This window comes from Pelobates fuscus, chromosome 2 (genome assembly GCF_036172605.1).
Source record: "Pelobates fuscus isolate aPelFus1 chromosome 2, aPelFus1.pri, whole genome shotgun sequence".
Lineage (NCBI taxonomy): Eukaryota > Metazoa > Chordata > Amphibia > Anura > Pelobatidae > Pelobates > Pelobates fuscus.
This window is the reverse complement of record NC_086318.1, coordinates 395,807,421-395,828,073: the sequence shown is the minus strand read 5'-3', so window position 1 is coordinate 395,828,073 and position 20,653 is coordinate 395,807,421. Positions and strand designations below refer to the sequence as shown.

General features: G+C 45.2%; 1 protein-coding gene across 1 annotated transcript in view; it reads left to right on the top strand.

Moving 5' to 3' along the window:
* The first annotated feature begins 10,565 nt into the window (after positions 1 to 10,565).
* PPP2R5A (protein phosphatase 2 regulatory subunit B'alpha) overlaps positions 10,566 to 20,653 on the top strand; it is a 127,116-nt gene continuing 117,028 nt past the window's right edge. The window contains exon 1 of the mRNA XM_063443850.1: positions 10,566 to 11,106. Coding sequence (XP_063299920.1) covers positions 10,959 to 11,106 — 148 coding nt within the window. The 5' untranslated portion in view covers positions 10,566 to 10,958. The remainder of the gene's footprint in view (positions 11,107 to 20,653) is intronic.

Sequence of the window (20,653 nt, the reverse complement as noted above, 5' to 3'; positions counted from 1 at the left end):
CCAGCTACCAAACCAACTGCTTGGATTATACCCTTTCCATACCTGAGTAGGCACATGCGCTAGTTTAACCATGTGGCTAGTAAGCTCAGCTATTGCTTGCCCTTCGTCATCTATTTGAAGACAGCAATTGCTCAGGTTAAACTTCCCACATACACCTCCCTCTACTGCCAAAAGGTAATCCAAGGCTAATCTATTTTGGTATACTGCTGTCCTCATCCTGGTATTATGCTTCGCTAGAAGATTGAGCGCTTGTGATGTCTCGTTAGTAATGATCTCAACCACCGCCTGTAATCGTATAATACGGTTGAGCATATAAATAGGGGTTCTATAACCAAAGGTACCATCTTCTGCCCACGTGGCTGGCCCATAATAATCTATAATACGCTGGGGAGGCCATTCATTATCTTCCCAGGCGCCTATCTCTATGGGTCCCCTTTTCTTCCTATGATTCACATCATACACTTTAACACCTAAAGTCTCACCTGTTTCAATAGGTAACAAGAAGAAGGATGGTTTGAGCATACCCAACACACATGCCCCTTCCCAGTCCTGTGGCAACTCCGAAAAGGCTTTCTTACCACAGATCCAGTACAAATTTGCTGGGGCTCTCCAGGTAGATGTGATGGATAGATCAAACCACACATCCTTTAAATTGGCGTATCTAGCAAACGGGTTAGATGGTTCTGAGACATTTGAAGCCGACCACCAAGTTGTATTCTTTGTATCATCATCATAAGCTTTTTGCCCTAGACAAGTTAATTCTCCTACAGATGTATTATACATCATTCCTTTCCTTGCTATGCAAACATAACCTATGATGGAGGTCTTTAATCTCCACTCAGATTTACCTCTAACACTCATATGATAATCGGCTTGTGTAGATATTAATTGGTCAACTGCCTCAGAACCGGACATTACCTCCTTTGCTTCCCAAGGCCATTGGTCTCCCATGTTAGTACCTCCACACACATAGCAGTTGGTAACATTAAGACTACCAGCAATACTCTCAGCTAAATAAATGAACAGGTTTTTAGCATTATGGGGGATCTTATTATCTATGCTCATCTCTTCATAAAAGGAATGGTATACTTGATGAGTCTGGGAGGATACCGTATCAGTCTCTATCCCTATAAACAATACTGTCCCAGGATCTAAACCCGTCCCATATATTTGAAACCCAAATAAATTACCATATTTATCTAAGAATTTGTCAGGGTTATTTATAAGTATATGGACTGGATTGCATTCCATAGACTTACAATATGTGCTGGTAGGCAACTTAGTCACAATCATGTCCTTGTCTACTGTCTGTCCCCAAGTCGCCCACCCCACACAAGACCAATATGGGCAAAAGTTATAATCTCTATTTGGGCATCTAGGACTCACATATTTATTTTTACTACTGGGACAAATATATTTATCGTTAGACCCATACGTCCTCTCCCATCTAAGATCCCCACATACATTCCACGGCTTTCTACCACTTGATATCGCCTTACACGCATCAAATAGCAGAACACCCGAAGAATGTACGGATTCTAATACTGTCTTGTTAATTAGGGTCCCCTGAGGATCTCCCTTCCTGAGAGTCAACCAAATTGTACGGGGTTGATACTCTGGACTGAAGCACTTAGGTTCTCCTACTCCTAAATGGCACACACTATATTCTATATTTAGGTATCTACATCTTGATACATCTCCTTTACACTCGTATTGTGAATGCCAAATTAGGGTTTGGGAAATATGGTTACCTGTTCTTGTAGTCTTAATGCATACCTCACAGCTAGGAGTGTCGGTACCTCTACCTTCCTGAATATAAAAATACACATAAATAAACATTATCAGAAACACATCTTTCGTCGTCATCCTCAGTCTTCGTCCGTGCGAAGGCACCTCAGCTTCCAGGATGTAAGGGCTGCAGGGAATGGAGTTCTGCTCGTCTTCACAGGAGTCCCTTCGAGACTTTTCCTGGCTTATATACTATACGTCGGTGAGCGGACAGGCTTTATTATGGCCCTCTCACTCACTTACCAAATCTCTGAAACAATAAAATTTGTAATCCACAAGGTTCCTCGTCACTCCGACTGAGTCGTGCGCTTTAACCGGATCTTGCAGGGATTCTCTGGATCTGCTGTAACTTGCCAAGAATCGACTGCTGCTGGTTTAACCCTGGAGTGATGTATCCACGGAGTCACTTCGGCTACTTTTATCGCTGTAGGGGTAGACAAAAGAACAACATAAGGACCTCTCCACTTGGGCCCTAACGGTACATTATTCCACTCTTTAATCCACACTTGGTCTCCTGGGTGGTAACTATGAACTGGGGGATAAATATTCACAGGTAATCTATCTTGTACCCATTTCTGTACCTCCTCCATAGTCTTACCCAACTCTACAACCTGCTGCCGGGTAATTCCTTCTCCCAACTGACTCAAATCCCCCCTTAAGTTACCAAGTACGGGAGGTGGTCGCCCATACATGATTTCAAAAGGAGAGAGGCCCATCCTTCTGGTAGGTGTACTGCGGATTCGCAATAGAGCTATGGGCAAGAGAACGTTCCACTTAAGTTGGGTTTCCTGACACATTTTAGCCAACTGATTCTTAATAGTTCTATTCATTCTCTCTGCCTTACCAGAACTCTGGGGTCTATATGCCGTATGAAGCCTCCACTTTATACCAAGCATATGAGTCAGTTGTTGTAGGCACTGATGAACAAAAGCTGGACCATTGTCCGATCCTATAGAGCAGGGTAGTCCATATCGGGGTATTATTTCTCGTAACAGGAATCTCACAACTTCTCCTGCTTTCTCTGTACGAGTAGGACATGCTTCTACCCAGCCTGAATAGGTGCACACAACCACCAGCAGGTAGCGATGTCCACCCGATTTAGGCATCACTGTATAGTCAATTTGTAAATCGGACATGGGGAGTCCCCCCATAAACTGGACTCCTGGTGGCTTTACTGGTCCTTGCCTTGCATTATTTTTAGCACACGTTACACATCTTCGTACAATGGCCTGAGTCAAGTTGGACAATCTTGGTATGTAGAAATGTTTTCTGAGAGATTCTTCTGTGCTGTCTCTCCCAGAATGTGTCCCGTTGTGATAGTTTTGGACAATTTCTACCGCTAGTGATGCTGGAATGACTATTCTTCCATCTTCTAACTGATACCATTTGTTCTCCAAATTCTTTCCAGGTTCAGTCTTTAACCACTCCTCTTCTTGAGCTGTATAAACTGGAGTCCATTGAGACAGCGGAGTTGGTATAAGAGCAGCTATATGCCCCACATACTCCTGTCTTCCCGATTCAGCGGCACGCTTAGCTGCACTATCTGCCATCCGATTTCCTTTGGTTACATCACCATCTCCTCTCAGATGCGCTCGACAATGTATGATACCGACTTCTTTCGGCTCCCACACTGCTTCCAATAGTTGTAGGATTTCAGCTGCATACTTGATTTCTTTGCCTTCTGAATTCAATAGTCCTCTTTCTTTATACAAAGCTCCGTGGGCATGAGTGGTTAAAAACGCATACTTGGAGTCCGTGTAGATGTTCACTCTTAAACCTTCAGCCAATTGTAACGCTCGTGTCAGTGCTATCAATTCTGCCTTTTGTGCTGATGTTCCTTTCGCCAGTGGCCGAGCTTCTATCACCTTGTCTATTGTTGTTACTGCATATCCTGCATAGCGGATCCCTTCTTTCACATAACTACTGCCGTCGGTATAATATTGAACATCGGGGTTCTGGATGGGAAAATCACGAAGATCTGGTCTACTTGAAAATACTTCATCCATTACTTCCAAACAATCATGTTGACTTTCAGTAGGTTGTGGCAAAAGGGTAGCTGGATTTAAGGTGTTTACAGTCTCTAAATGCACTCTTGGGTTTTCACACAACATTGCTTGATACTTGGTCATACGGCTATTACTAAACCAATGATTTCCTTTGTAATCCAACAACGTCTGTACTGCATGTGGGACTCGTACATAAAGTTCTTGACCTAGAGTGAGTTTATCGGCTTCAGCTACTAGCAGGGCGGCTGCAGCAACGGCTCTTAGACAAGGTGGAAGTCCGCTGGCCACTGCATCCAGTTGCTTAGACATGTAGGCAACAGGTCTTTGCCATGATCCCAAGTACTGTGTCAATACTCCCACAGCCATTCTTCTTTGCTCATGTACATACAGGTAGAATGGTCGTGTGTGATCAGGTAGACCTAATGCTGGGGCACTCATCAAAGCCTTCTTCACATCTTCAAATGCCGTTTGCTGTTCTTGAGTCCATAAGAAGGGGTCGTGCTCTGTACCTTTGATAGCTGCATACAGAGGTTTTGCCAGTATCGCGTAGCTGGGAATCCATATCCTACAGAAGCCTGCTGCCCCCAAGAATTCTCGCACTTGTCTTCTATTCTTGGGTATCGGTATTTGGCACACAGCTTCTTTTCTCTCTGGCCCCATAATTCTTTGACCTTCAGAGATATGGAATCCCAGATATTTGACAGTTGGCAAACACAACTGAGCCTTCTTTCTAGACACCTTGTATCCTGCCTTCCAGAGAATGTGTAGTAGATTGTGCGTTGCTTCCTGACATATTTCCTTTGTAACTGCTGCTATCAACAAGTCATCTACATATTGTAACAATACACACTCTCCTGGGATGGACTCGAAATCCAGTAGATCTTGACTTAGAGCTGAACCAAATAGGGTAGGTGAATTTTTAAACCCTTGGGGCAGTCTTGTCCAGGTCATTTGGCGTTTTGAGCCTGTTACAGCGTTTTCCCATTGGAAAGCGAAGATACATTGACTTTCTGCGGCAATTCGGAGGCAAAAGAAGGCATCTTTGAGGTCTAAGACTGTAAAGTAAGTAGCCCCGCCCGGAATTAAAGCAAGCAGGTTATATGGATTGGGTACAACTGGATGTATACTAACAACCGCATCATTGACTGCTCTCAAGTCCTGCACAGGTCGATACTCATCTGTACCGGGCTTTTGATCAGGCAGCAATGGGGTGTTCCAGGGGGAAGTACAGAATTTTAGGATACCATACCGTATGAACTTATCCAGATAAGATTGGATGTTCTTCTTAGCCTTCTGCGGGATGTGATATTGTCTTAGGCTTACTGGATAAACCCCAAGTTTTAGTTCGATTTTAATAGGTGGAATATTGCGGGCCAGTCCTGGTGGGTTGTTCTCTGCCCAAACTCCTGGTATGTTGAATAATGACTCATCACTTCTAGGGTTTTGGCTAGTCAACGCTGTATAAAGTCGCCACTCTTCTTCCTTTGGTACGGATAATGTCATAATACCTGAAGGTCCATTAAACTTTAAGGATGTTGTTCCATTTGGTAGGAACGTAATCTGCGCTTGTAACTTAGATAGCATATCACGTCCCAGCAATTGGACTGGACATTCAGGCATATAAAGGAATTGATGTTTTACTACGTGGCCTCCCAATGTACAGAGTCGACTTTTAAGAACCGGTTTTGCAGCACTTCTTCCAGTTGCTCCTATTACAGTAATAGTTCTTCCAGATGGAGGAGCAACTAGATCAGTCACCACCGAATGTTCAGCACCAGTGTCGATCATGAACGCACTCCTTTTTCCCCCTATTGATACATCGACCATAGGCTCCGCTCGACCAAGGGGGATGGAGCCCGGTCGGTATCAATAGTCCTCCATGACCGTGTCAGCCAATCCTACAAAGTCCCTACCTTCTCTATCGCGGTACCTTTGCGCTGCTGGAAAATACCTATCTTCCCTAACACTTCCTCTGTTCCCGTTGCTCCCTCTATTACCATTACTCCCTCCGGGGCCTCCTCTACCTCTCGCTCTGCCTCTAAAGTTTCCGTAACCTGCCCTGGGTTGGTCTCTCTCGTACTGCTCTCTTTGCGGACACTCGTTCCTCCAATGCCCTTCTTCCTTGCAATACGCGCACTGATTCCTACTCAAAGGTTCCCTATTCCATCTACTATCGCCTCTATCTGGGCCCCGTCTATCTACGCCTGCGATCGCTACCGCTAGCATATCAGCCTTTTTACGCATCTTGCGCTCTTCCTCTTTCTTACTTTCTGTTTCCCTATTCATATACACTTTATTCGCTACCTCCATTAGTTGGGTGATAGACATTCCTGCAAACCCTTCTAACTTCTGTAGCTTGCGCTTAATATCTCCGTAAGCTTGGCTGACAAAGGCGGAGTTCACCATTCGGGAATTATCTGCGTCTTCCGGATTAAAGGGGGTATACAAGCGGTATGCCTCCAATAATCGGTCATAAAAGACACTGGGCGCTTCATCACTTTTCTGAATCACCTCAACTGTCTTCGACATATTAATGGCTTTCTTCCCTCCGGCTTTCATGCCAGCAATTATAGCGTCTCTATAGGCTCTGAGTTGAACCATATCTGCACCATTTACATTCCAGTCGGGATCGGTATTAGGGTAATGTGTTGCGGCCCATGCTGCTGGATTGGCTTGATTCAAAGCACGGGCTCTATCCTCTAGCGCTTTAATGGCCGCTTGATTAATCCTTGTCCTTTCCTCATTATTGAACAAAGTCATTAATAACTGCTGGCAATCAGCCCATGTCGGATTATGTGTCTGAACTATCGAGGTGAACAGATCGGTCATAGCTTGTGGTTTCTCAGTGTACGAGGAATTGTGGGTCTTCCAATTCAAGAGATCGGTAGTCGTGAACGGGACATATACGAAGACTGGATCAGCATGTGCCATTAGACCTGCGGCATCAATATAGGCTGACCCGGGATTCAGACGAAGAGGCATCTGATAATGTTTTAATTGTTGGGTACCGGTCAGTTGTCGGGTTAGTATGGGGCTACGTGGAGGGGCGTCAGTTAGAGGTTCCGGTCGGGGGGTAATAAAGCATGAGGATGTGGGAGCTTGGTTTTGGGAAAAGTTAGTAAATAGAACACTTCGAGCCGAGCTAGAAGAAGCTTGACCGGAAGTCTGAAGTGGCGCCAAATCAGGATATTCAGATCTAATGGGGGTTGGTTCTGGTTCCGGAAGGGGAGATTTAGTACGAGAGGGGGTGGATTCTGTACTGGAGGAGGAAGCGGAAGTGGATGGGGGCAATGGGGGAAGGGGTGCAGGACTTCCTGCATTCGCGTCACTTCCTCTTAAAGGAAAGTAAGGGGGCGGCAAAGGGATCTCGGACTCAGGGGGCGTGTCCAAAATGGGCCTAACACCAGTCCTTGTGGACAAACAAGTCCTAGCCACCATGAGGCGACATTGCTCCTCGTGGCATGTCTGAATCCAGTTTGGCGAGTCATTTACGGCCTGTCTCCAACAATCAATATAAGGAAACTGCCCGTAAAGTTCAGGCCTACCCGATACAGCCACGTGTACGCGCTGTACCAGAGTTGGATCCAAACTGCCACGTGGCGGCCATGCCGCAACCAAAGTAGGCCACTCCCTAGTACACAAAGTGACCAAACGTACAGGAGACATTTTAACCCCAAAATCACATGTTTTGAATCCCTTTTTAAAATTCTTCACCATACAACCTAAGGGATCCGGAATCGTTGACTCCGACGCGCCCATACTTATCAATGGAACGTCGTTGACAACGAATACTATGCACACGTACTTTTCAACAGTCACACCCGTTTCCTCTGGCAACAGCACCACGTGGTACGGTTACCAAGTGAAACGTACACAATAACACAATAAACACTCAGGGAATTCCCGTACACACACAGCTGTTACACCAGTCACTAGATAATCAATATTATGCCCTTTGGCGAAACTATACAGTCACCCACGCTATAATTCTCTATATATGAATTACCCGTCTATAACACACCCCAGTAACATCGTCTTTTACAAATAGCGGTTACAGTACGGTTAGCATAGGTCAAAGCACAATTTAAGGTCACAATACAATTATTAGTGGTTATGGTGTTAAACATGCAATAGACGACAATGATTAGTACTTATATACAGTGTCAGTAAATATACAGGGTTATGGTACCGTGCACTATGATACAGCAACACACTATTAACACTCTCGCTAGACGGCTGAGCTCGCGCTATCTAACAAGATATACACTTTACTAAACAATCTTTAACACATTTACAATTCCCAACTAAACTATTGGCCAGTACCTTGAATGGACTACCTAAAACTATGTACACCCGTTTTGGTTAGCCACACTGCCCAAGCACCACATATAGCGAGCTAGAGGACCGAATTTACACAGACGCCTCTTAGTCGATTACTATCAAAAATCTAGTGGGTTCCAAATTTACACGCCTTCCCACTTAGCCAAGATAGGTTGAGAGCTAGCGAACCGAATTTACACAGGCGCCGCTTAGTCTCCCGGTCCCTCCGACCTAGCGAACGTAATATACACCCTAGAACGCTAGTCTAGACAAGACACCGGTGTCCGGCTAGGGCTATTTACACCAGAACCCCGCCTGACTAACCAAATCAAACGGTCTGACTAAAGAGCGTTCGATTGAGCGGTGCGCCTTCGCTCCTTCCCTCCGACAGAGGGGGCAGATTCCATACACAAATAACCCCTTATGGGCCTACCGCACAATCGATATACCCCTAGTGGGTCTGCCATCTAAAACAGCAGTTGTCTTACCTCCTCGTTCCTGACCCTGAGTTCACACTCATCGACGGGGACACCCCAGCACTTCTTACGTAGAGGCCGATGATCTCCTGGACAACAGACCAGTGGCGCCGAGACGAAGGGAGGTCCACGCAGAAGTTCAGGGGTGCAGCCGTAGAGAACGTGGGCAAAGATAGACCGTCTCACGCCTCTGCCTCTCAGCTACCGTTGAACGATGAGCTTCCCGGCCAATGCACCAAATGATACCGGAGAAACTGACGGAAGCCAAGCACAGAGAGATGGACACAGGTTTCTTCAGGAAGGAAGAGATTCTTTATTGGATCACCGATCGGGACTCAGAGGGACTAATGTCACCAAAATACAGCAAGTTCTGAGCCCCGGACAATAGTGCAGGCTCCTTATATAGGCACATAACTCCTCCCATATTAAGCTCCACCCGCACATTCTCTTGACCAATCAATACAAATAAGAATTAACTTCCTGCTTGACCGCATGGCCTGTCCAGCACAATGGAGGAGGGGAATACTACATCCTGTATTCTTGCACATGCTCCGTACACTACTGATCGTATCTTGCCTCGTGCAACCAACTGATCGATACGTCAGCATATGCACGTACACATGCCACGTGGTAATCTCGGCCTACTAAATTTATTTTTACCGAGATTCCACCACAACCTCAGGTCAAACCTATATGGGACAATGTCTTTGGGAGGCTCTTGCGATGTCTTGAGATTACCCTCTCCTTAGATCCATGTGTTGCACCTCTAAACAGGGACAATACACGGATCTCTTCCACTTGTTTTGCACACAAGCTTATTTTTAGGGTGTGTGCTGCCTTGAGACAGTGCATCGCTAGGTGCTGCAAGGTGGCCCCCGCCTACTGATGCTCAGATAAGACGCTAAGATATGGTACCTGATTATAACGGAAAAGCTCACATCTGCTATTAATAAAACTACAGAACACTTTTAGAAAATATGGTCTTCGTGGATGGAGATGTTTTCTCCTCAGGGTCTGAATTTTGGTCCCTCTTTATAGCCTTTCTGGAGATTTGCATGGCTGTATGAAGGGACGCGTTCAGTTAGGAATTGCCTCCTGGCGTCACACCCTCTCCTGACTTTCCTCCATCTCCCCATTTTTTTCTCTTCTGTCCTATGACCAAATCCATTTATTATTTGGGGGAATTAATGGGAGGCCGTTCATAAGAAGAAACTCCCAAATGGATGACAAGACGTTTTTTATGCATAGCCCCCACCCCTATCACTAAGCCCACCGCCCTGCCATACCATTTTAGGCAGCCATGACCCAGGAAGGATCTCTAACAGCCATCTGAGGAGTGGCCAGTGAAGTTATCACTAGGATGTAATGTAAACACTGCAGTTTCTCTGAAAATACAGTGTTTACAGCAAAAAGCCTGAGGGTAATGATTCTACTCACCAGAACAAATTCAATAAGATTGAGTTATTCTGGTGACTATAGTGTCCCTTTAAAACTACAATAAAGGAGTTTAGAAATCAGTCTGTATAAATAAGACACATTGCATTTTTAGAATAAATTATTAGTAAGTCCCCTAAAATAATCTAAGAACATCCCCACGCCTACCCCTAAAATTCAACTGTTCCTCTGTCTCCATTTTAAATGTACTTTATGAGGAGGAAAAGACAGCTCAGCCACCCCCCCCAAGCAGTCATTGGTTTACTATGTCTAGGGAGATTTATCTAATTGGCTGCTTTACCTGTCAATCACATCTGCTTCCTTCACCCCCCCCCCCTTCCTCCCCACGTGCTGCTCATCCTACAGCGTGTATGGTGTCACCCACACCCCCCTTTCCCATTACTTGGTAGCTGCTCCCTCTAGTGGCGGGAAACATGTGACAGTCTCCCCCCCCTTATTCATATGGTCCCTCCCACCTTAACCGTTTCCCCAGCTTCAAACGGTGCCTCGAGCGTTCCACTGTGTCGGTGACGTCACGGCCTTCTCTGCCGCCTCCCATTGGCCGAGCGGGCTGTCAGTCAGGTGTCTAGGGTTCGGTTGTAGACTCGCGGTACAGGTCTCCCTCCCGTGGGATTCCGAACTTGCTGCTCGCTTGGTCCCGCCCCCTCCCGTGCAAGGCCGATGGCGGAGCCCGGGCAGTGAGGGGAAAGTTGTGTCGGATACACGCGGCCGTACCGGGAGAGGAAGATGACACGAAACGGCCGGGCCGAGACATCCCACGGAAAGTAAGGGGCCCTCCGCCGGTTGATGCTGCCGCTCCGGACGGTGTACTCGGCGGGAGTTTTGTGTTCCCGGTAACTTCCTGCCCCTTACCCCCCTCCCGGCTGTGGTGAGGGCGCCAAGCACAGGATCAGCCCGGGGCCCCGGCCCTGCCATGGCGGCCATCTCGGCGGCGGAGAAGGTGGACGGCTTCACGCGGAAGTCGGTGCGGAAAGCTCAGCGGCAGAAGCGATCGCAGGGATCGTCCCAGTTCCGAGGACAAGGCTCCCTGGTGGAGCTCTCCCCGCTGCCCCAGCTCAAAGGTAACGAACACACGGGGGCCATGAGGGGCCAGGGCGGCTGGTACTGGGTGTAATGAATACCGGCCTCAATTCACTGCAGGGGGGGGGGGGGGGGGGGGTGCAGAGTGCTGGGAGTTGGAGTCCTTATTGATCGCTGGGGGTGGACACATAGTGTGATGTGCTGGGAGTTGGAGTACTTGTTGATCGCTGGGGTTGGACACATAGTGTGATGTGCTGGGAGTTGGAGTCCTTATTGATCGCTGGGGGTGGACACATAGTGTGCTGGGAGTTGGAGTCCTCATTGCTGGGGGTGGACACATAGTGTGATGTGCTGGGAGTTGGAGTCCTTATTGATCGCTGGGGGTGGACACACAGTGTGATGTGCTGGGAGTTGGAGTACTTGTTGGTCGCTGGGGGTGGACACATAGTGTGCTGGGAGTTGGAGTCCTTATTGCTGGGGGTGGACACATAGTGTGATGTGCTGGGAGTTGGAGTACTTGTTGGTCGCTGGGGTTGGACACATAGTGTGATGTGCTTAATACACACACCAAAAAAAAAGATATATATATCTCTATATCACACAATTACTTTAGCAAAGACCAGGTAGGAAATATATAATCAACCATGACAGGTGCATTCTTTTGGAGTGTAGGAGTACTTATTGATTGCTGGGGGTGGACACATAGTGTGATGGGAGTTGGATTGTAAGGCAATCCGGTGTCAGTGGTGAGGAGTGTTGGGTGGGTTGCTTAGGTGATGGTTGCGACGGCCAGTGATGTTCATGGGGATGGTGGTTAGGTGACGGGCAGTAGTGTTGACGCTAGTGGGGGCTGACAGGAGTTTTGAAGGATTGGTTGGCATTGATTAGTGTTGGTTGGGTGGTGGTGGCGAGTAGTGTTGATCAGTTGGGTGTAGTCGGTAAGTACTGTTTATGCGTAGGTTATGTGATGGCGTTGGACCAATTGAGTGGGGGTGAGCGAGGTGGGTGTGTGGGGCGGGCGAGGTGGGTGTGTGGGGCGGGCGAGGGGTGGTGTGTTCTTATGCACATAATGTCATTCATTGCCTGAGAGTGATCAGCTGACAATCTCAGGGAATGACAAAGGGGAACGGCATCTGGCTTATTCAGCTCTTGGCCAGCAGCATAGGACCATTGACATCTTGCTGGTCCCATTGTAAAATGGTTTGCCCCATTACCAAGGAATGTTACTACTCACATCATAGCCACTACAATGTGTGTTTGTGGTTATGATGCTTGGAGTAACCCTTTAAAGAACCTTTTTCTTGCTAACATCCAGTTAGTAGCATCACTCTTGTATTTCTGGACTTTCAATTTTCTTGTTAATTAGTCTCCAGAGTTTAAGAATTTTATTTTTGGGCCAAATAGTTAGAGGGTCTTTTAGATTCCCCCCCTTAATAATAATAATAATAATAATAATAATAATAATAATATTACATTAACTTCTATCACTTTCTATCATGCGTCGAGGCAGCTTCTTCTCTACAGCCAGATCCACCTTTGCTGATGTCATTAGGCTTTTCCTCTGGAAGCTTTGTGGGCATAAGCAATTGCAATGGTTCACCAATCATAAGCTTCTCAACACAGTGCAGGAGAGCTCACATTGAGATATGAGTCAAACTCTGTTCTTGACATTTGACGCTTTCATGCAATGTGTGATCATGTCGAATGTCAAGAATCTAGTTACTGTCAGGTGACCGTCACAGGAGGTGTGTTCAGCCCCGCAATATAAACATTGCCGCATTTCCAAAATGGAAATGTTTTACATTGTGGGAGGGAAATGGCAAGGATATTGCACCAAGACCACCTCATTGAGTTGAAGTTGGTCAGGTCCTCTTTTTAGTTTTAGTCTAAGTTTATAATATCTGTACGGTATTGAATTAAAATTGGAGGCATAACTCCAAATGATTAGAAAATATATGCAGAGTTGTTCACTAAATTCCGATTAGAAAAGAGGCAGGAAGGTGACAATTAAATCCCATCATTATCTTGATCATATTTATTAAGATGTTCTAAAAGTGATGATTCTGCTTATAGTAAATTCCACTAGTTTTCGCAGAGATTTCCTTTGAAAACGTTCTCAGATTGAGTAGCGAGAAAAATAATTGAAATAATACTTTTCTAGCAGAAAATTAATAAACATGTGCATCGCCATGAAAATGGCATTTATTAAAAAAAGAAATGCTGGTTAAAGGGACTCTCCAGTTTTCCTGCAGTGCCCCGCTGCCTCCCATCCCATGTTGCTGAAGGGGTTAAAACCCCTTCAGTGACTTACCTGAATTGAGCACTGATGACCCTCGTCGCTGGGTCAATAAGCTGTAGTTGTTCTGGTGACTATAGTGTCCCTTTAAAGCATGTTGCATTTGTTCATATTGAATCATTCCCTTCAGGCTTCTTGCTGTAAACACTGTATTTTCAGAGAAAATGCAGTGTTTACATTACAGCCTAGTGATAACCCCACTGGCCACTCCTCAGATGGTTACTAGAGGTGCTTCCTTGGGCAGTCCTGCCTAGTATGGATCACAACATTCAGTTTATCCACCCTCTGCATGGAGACACTGAACTTTCCTCATAGAGATGCATTGATTCAATGTATCTCAATGAGAAGATGCTGATTGACCAGGGCAATCCTATGTGGAAGCATTGTGATTGACTCAGACCACCACTTCTGATGATGTCAGAGGTCAGATGCAGTTCAGAGGCAGCAGATCCAGACTGGAATAAAAGTAAAGGTTTTCTATATTTAGGGAGGTAAGAGGAGGCCATGGGGGGCTAGATGGTGGTTTTAACACTGTAGGGTCAGGAATAAACATTTGTGTTCCTGACCCTGTAGTGTTCCTTTTAAGTTAATGTTGTTTTGGTGATTATATTATCCCATCAAGGAGACTTAAAGGAAAGTAGTCAAATCATTGTTTTTTCTTAGGTAGTTTATTGATTTTCAAATGTGTTTTTTTTTTTTTTTTTTTTTTTTTAATGGAGATACAATTCCATCATAAAACAGTGACTAGTGCAATACTTGAAGTGTATAGCATACAGTATGATATTCTGCTGCACAATGAAAATAGTTAAATAGATTAGCATATAAGTCACATGATTTTTTTTTTCAATATATGTTTTTATTGGTGTTTTATGTACATCAAGGAACATATTATATAGTGTGAATATAGTAGTATAACATGAAAATGCAGCAATATATATATATATAGTCACATGATTTTTAATATCTTTACTTATTCCCTGGATTTAGTGAATATGATTTTGAAAAGTCTGGAAGAAAATACATTAAAATGTAATTACGCACATTTCTATACTGAAACTGGGTGATAGTTATTGGCTCCCCGTCAATCCATATTATTATGTGGCATTGTGTGGCTGTATCAGAACTGAATTGTGTTGTCACTTGCTAAATCGTTAAAGGAACACTATAGGCACCCGGAACACAACAGCTCATTGAAGTGGTCTGGGTACAGTGTCCCTATTGCACTTAGTGCTGCAATGTTAAACACATTGGATGAGGCAGAGCTGCGACCCAGCGCCGATTGCTGGGATCAGGTAAGTAAAGTTTTTATTTTAAGCCTTTATTCACCCGGGCGGGAGGCAGAGGGTGCTTTGTATTCCTGGCATTTATAGTTCTTTATACATTTTTTAAACGAAAGCAGAACATCATGTGAAAATAAGGTTAATGCAAGATATAGGTGATTTTATAGATTTTTAAAGAAAAATTCTGGTCCCCTTAACGACATCATTGGATTTCAGTTGTTATGGTGCCAGAAGGTCCCTGGCACATGTTTACCTTTAGTGGTGAAAGGAACACTATGTTGGCACCCAGACCACTTAATCTCATTGAAGTTGCTGTGTGCAGTGTCCCCGTCCCCTTACCCTGCCGTAGCAAACACTGCAGTTACAAAGATGCTTTCCAATAAAGAAGGAAGAATGTGCGAAGCGTTTATCATGCAGTAGGTTCCCCAGATTGCCGACCGAGGGACCTCAACGCTGGAATAAAGTGAGTGCTTAATTACCCCTTCCAACACCAGGAGGATGCAGTCAATCACCTTAATGCATAGATACTGTTACATTGGTGTTTCTTTAAACCGTTCATGAACAGTTTAACCCCAAAGTCTATTATAAAGTGCACGATCGCTCCTTGTTTTTCCATTGCTCAGAATCTTAAGAGGAAGCCTCAGTCAGATTGGTTGAGGTTGTCATCTTATTGAGAAATGTATATATTTTTTTTCTAAAACTGTTTTGTGAATGGCATGGTACTGGTTGGCTTAGAGCATCAGCTGACACTCTGAGCCAATCAGCCACACCCTAAGCGAGGCTTCCTTTATTAAGATTCTAATCAGTGGATAGACCGGGGTTGCAATTGGGTGCTGGATTGAAGGTTGAACTCTTTTGTCAACCATTTAACCTCAAAGGTAAGCTGGAGCCAGAGCACTTCTGGCACCATAATAACTTCATTTTAATTAAGTTGTCCTGCTGCCAGGAGTGTTCCCTTAATGTATTATTCAGTAGTGTGGTGTTTGTAGAGAAGTTATAGTTATGGTTTTTTTTTTTTTTTTTTTTTTTTTTTTAGTTGTCTAGTTACCATCAAATAATTCTATGTATGTTACAGATATAGTTATTGAACAACTAAGAATACATATAACTGCTTGTAATTCAGACAATTCAAGCTGTGCAATATTGGATTTGTAAGAATGTGCAAAAAAAGTCATGCAAACTTGTATCTTGTGGGGTTTATCAATTACAAGGTGCTATTTATTATGTTTTATAATACTGGGCTTAATTGCTAAAGGTTACTAACCTTAATCCGCATGGCACCAGCATGTTCTCAAGTATATATAAGCTTCTATCTGCAGAGCTGATCTTGTGTTTACACATAATATTCTTTTATAAATTGCACACTTTAAAAGTGAGTATGGAAACTGTCTTCTAAAAAGGCCTGTCTGTGTTTGCTGAACTTGGAGCTGTTTTAGTACTTTCTTTATCACATCATTCAAATGTTGCATTGCCATATTTTTTTTTTGTTTTAATTTTAATAAAAAGTATGTAATGCATAATACTGATAGTGTCCTATTCAGCAATATTGTTCTGTTTACAGAGTGCTGCTCAATTGTTGCTAGATTAAAGGATTTGTGGAGGAACAAGTCAACAAAACAAGGCATGTGTACTTGTTCTCTTAATAGTTAGGCTTTGTGCTAAATTGGATATAAAAAAGGTATTACAAAATTCGAATTTGATCTGTTTTTTACACACACACACACACACACACACGTGTGTATTATAATTTTTTATACCTTGGTCATTGGTGCACACCGCCTACGTTTTGTATTGTTCTTGTACCCTGACACGAATTACAATTTTATTGGGAGTCCTGGAAATATCAATTTTACTTTAAAGCTTGTTAAGTGATACAGTTTCTAACAAAGCTCGACAAACATTGAATGCCATAGTGGTGGGAAATAGCTTAGTAGGTTAAGATCATTTAGTGCTTGCATGCTGTTATTGCCATCCAAGGTAGAGGGCCCTGCTGGTGCAGTTTTAAGCAAGGAGATGCGTGCAGCATAAGTTGTTATAGTGGATTCAGTGTAAATGGTAAATTTAGGTTTACAGACATGGCCTATACCGTGCAATGGGAAATCTATTTTACATGTTGGCCAGCTTTGGTCCAAATAAAATACAGCTGCTTCCTGAGCCTTGGTATTGTTCATCTGTATCAGGGCCACATTTAGAATTGGACAGAGGTCAAACTCACAGTGGAGTTGGCTCAGGTTTTGATCAAAATTTGAAATGCAAATGTCACTGTACCTAAATGTTAGAAATGGACTGAGCTTTTTTGTTTTTGTACTTAGACACTATGGTCACCAGAAACAATGGACACTATGGTCACTACAGTTTAATGTACTTGTTCTGGTGAGTACAATCAGTCCCTGCAGGCTTTTTGCATTCAAGGATCACTGTAGGATCAGGAACACAAACATGTATTCCTGACCCCATAGTGAAAACCCACCATTTAGGTGGCTTTCCATGGGGAAAGCATTTGATTGGCTAAAATTGGCAAGGGGGTGTGGCCAGCCAGCATCTCTATGAGGAAAATTCAGCGTCCCCATGCAGACCATGGTCGATCATGGCCAGGGGAGGTGTGGCTAGAACTGCATAAACAGAATCAAAAGTGATTTAACTCCTAAATGGCAGATAATTGAGCAGTGAAACTCCAGAGGCATGATCTATACTCAAAAACTGCTTAATTTACCTAACGTTGTTTTAGTGACTAGTGTCTCTTTAAATGGTGACTTCTGTACGTTAAAAAAGGTGGGAAAGGGGGGCGCAGCTGGACAGCACACGGAGACAGACGCAAGTCAGACCGGCTCTGGCCGTTCAATCAAGAAAACCCTCAATACCGGTGAATAAACTAGCCACACATAAACGAAAACCCCGGAGTTATACCGAGGAGAGCTCACCGAACCCGCAGATGCCCTTTCTGTTCCCGGCGACCACCAAAACCTGGCGCCGAGGATCTCTGGCCTACCACGCAGGGAGCCGGCTGGGACGGGACAGCAGCCTCGAGGCGGCCTTCGACCTCTTCGCCAAAAACATACTGGGTGAATCCCCCGACGACGTAATGGGTCGCAAAAACCCGCGGCTAAGTCAGCCGGCGGCTAGAGATAGTCAAGACATCGGGCAAATGCTCACCCCCGCGGCCCAACATACTCCAACAGAGAAAAATACCCCGCACCTGGGGTCCCTGCTGTCAGGAGACAGCGATGCTCCGTCTACAAAGGGAGACATATACAACTTATTCCTCCACATGCAGAGGATCTTTACAACTGACATCACAGCAATAAAGTCTGAGATACAACAGGTTACTGCCAGGCTACACACCTCAGAGGCAGACAACCTCCCTGAAACAGGGCATAGATAACCTTGGGGACACAATACAACAACTTAACTCCTCTTATACACACTTATCGAGCCGAATGGAGCAATTCGAAGACAAAAGTAGGAGTAAAAACATCAAGATACGGGGAGTCGCTGACACGCTTCCCCCCCGAGGAACTACCACATTTTGTCTGGCGACTGGTCGCCTTCCTACTACCGACACGATCGGCCAAGCAATTCTCCTTTGAAGGTGTGTACCGCATCGCCAAATCCCCCCAAGCGCCCACCACCTCAACCCGAGACATCATCTTATGCAGATAAGCAAAGAATCTTCACGGCTCTAAAAGGGAAAACGCCATAAAAAAATTGAATCATTTTCACTTACCTTCTTCCAAGACCTCTGCAGAGCCACGCTACTATGGTGGAAATCCATGCAACCAATCACCAAAGCCCTTCAAAGTGTGAGACTGGCATACCGATGGTCCCACTCCAGAGACATCACGGTGATTAAAAACGGGACACATTACAGGGCATCTAGTCCCTCGGACTGTACAGCCTTTTTACAGGCCCTGAACCTGCCTGCCATGCAAGCGACACAGACCATGCCAGACGACTGGTACGTGAGCAACATCACCCCTGTTACACCCGGGACCAGACGGGACACTGACACTTGATTATTGACACCCATTTCGACCTCCTAAGATGTCGTTCCACTTAGTCTAATAACTTTGGGACATCTCCACCCACGTTAACACAGGACTTATAACGAAATTCACCGGTTGTATGTTTAATATAGATTTAAAATATTGTTTAGTAAAAAAAGGCTGCAAGGCAACTTCTCCCATGCAAACCTCGATCTTAAGCTATGTAAACATAGCAGATACCTATTTAATGTTTTTTTGTTTTTTTAATTCTTTTTTTGTTGTTGTGCTTCAGACTTACAGACACGCTTGCACTGCCCCAACAGCGGTAGCGAGAGAATTAACCCCTTAAGGACACACGACGTGTGTGACACGTCATGATTCCCTTTTATTCCAGAAGTTTGGTCCTTAAGGGGTTAACATACATTGTTCGACAGTAAAGGGCAGGTGATAAAACAGCACATTTTTGTTTTTGTAGTGGTAAAGTTTGATAACAAATATGCTAGATAAGACATCCTACGCTAAACCGTAGCGGGGTTACTGACATAAATGGGTGCCTGATAGTACGAACTAAATAGAAGCCAATAGGAGTACCGTAGGTTAGTAGTTAGAGGGAATAGCGGCGTTGTATATACGTTTCGGTACATGCTTGGGGTAATAGGTAGAAGATCACTGTGGATCATAACCGTGTGCCATACTTGGTCTCTGCTTCCCCAGGATGGTTATGAGGGTAGATGCCTATGCAACTGATGTGTTTGGTGTCCTGTCATGGCCCCTGGAAATTTGTTTAGGTGATAAAATTTTAGCATTTGCAATGTGTAATATCCTTAGCTAGGTAGTGATATTTTAACCATCATATTGCGTGTGCATCTTATCAAGCTGCGCAATCATAGATCTACTGAAGCTTAACATCTTCTCCTGATATCTTAGCATAAGAGATTAGCTGTGACACCATAAAATGGTGAACAGCATAAGCAAAAGGTAAACAGTGCAGCAGTCAATTAAGTGAGACCAATTCTTGACTATCTGGTGGTTTGGGGTGAGCTGTCGTGAGTCAGCCAATGCCTCTGCTCAAATGTAGGTGAAGTGGTTTGAGCGGCAGTATGAGACAGAAGTTTAACCGGGTCGCCCCAGAGTCCAAGGCCGTCACGAAGGCCTGCTTCCAAAGTCCACAAGCTGGGGAGCTCACACTGGAGACCGATTTTTGTTTCTGTAGGGGGACGACTCTGGATGGATTGCTGCCTGCGGCGATGGACCCTCCGCGTCCGCGGTTGGATTTCATCCCTGTTGGTTTTCGGCCCAGATAGACCACGTGAGGATGAGTGTGCCGCTGTTGTGGAAGGAGCGCACTGGGGGGCCCGCTCTTTTCCCGCCTCTCCCCCTCCGTTCCTCCCCTCCACCGGAGCTGTTGGCGTCCGTAGGTGAGCTGAGAGCTTGGCCCAGAAGGTTTCAAAGATTTTGGGCAGGTGTCGTCGTACCTGCTCAGATGAGCCCTGGGTGGTCGTGTCGCTTTCCTGCACATGAGGTGGCAGCGTGTCCGCCATCTTGGGGTGTACTGTCCCTTCCAGGGCCTGCATCGGTATGGGTGCTTAAAAGGTGCAGATGGCAGTGGTGTTTGCCCGTGGGGACCGGGATAACCCCCACCGGTCCAGGAGGGGGGGGGAACACAGCCAGGCGCCGGTCGGAGAACTGGAGGAGCGGCCGTCTCACCCCAGCTCAAGTAGGCCTCAGTCCCCTAGTCCGGGTAATACAGCTTTAAATCGGTTTGTGTCAGGTATCCCCGAGATCTTCAGCTTAGCAGGGTGAGTACCTTGTAGGGCCAGATTTAGCGTGTGGCCCGCAGTTAGCCCCGGATTTTAGGTTGCAGGAGCTCAGACGATACACGTTTGATCCGTCCAGCAGTCAGGCTCCACCCCCCTATTTAATGTTAAACCCGAAGCTTAAGCATTATACTTTCTCCTTCTTTATACCAAACGACACGAGGTCATATGGTTACCCGCATAATACGAGGCACTAACAGAAACACACTGAG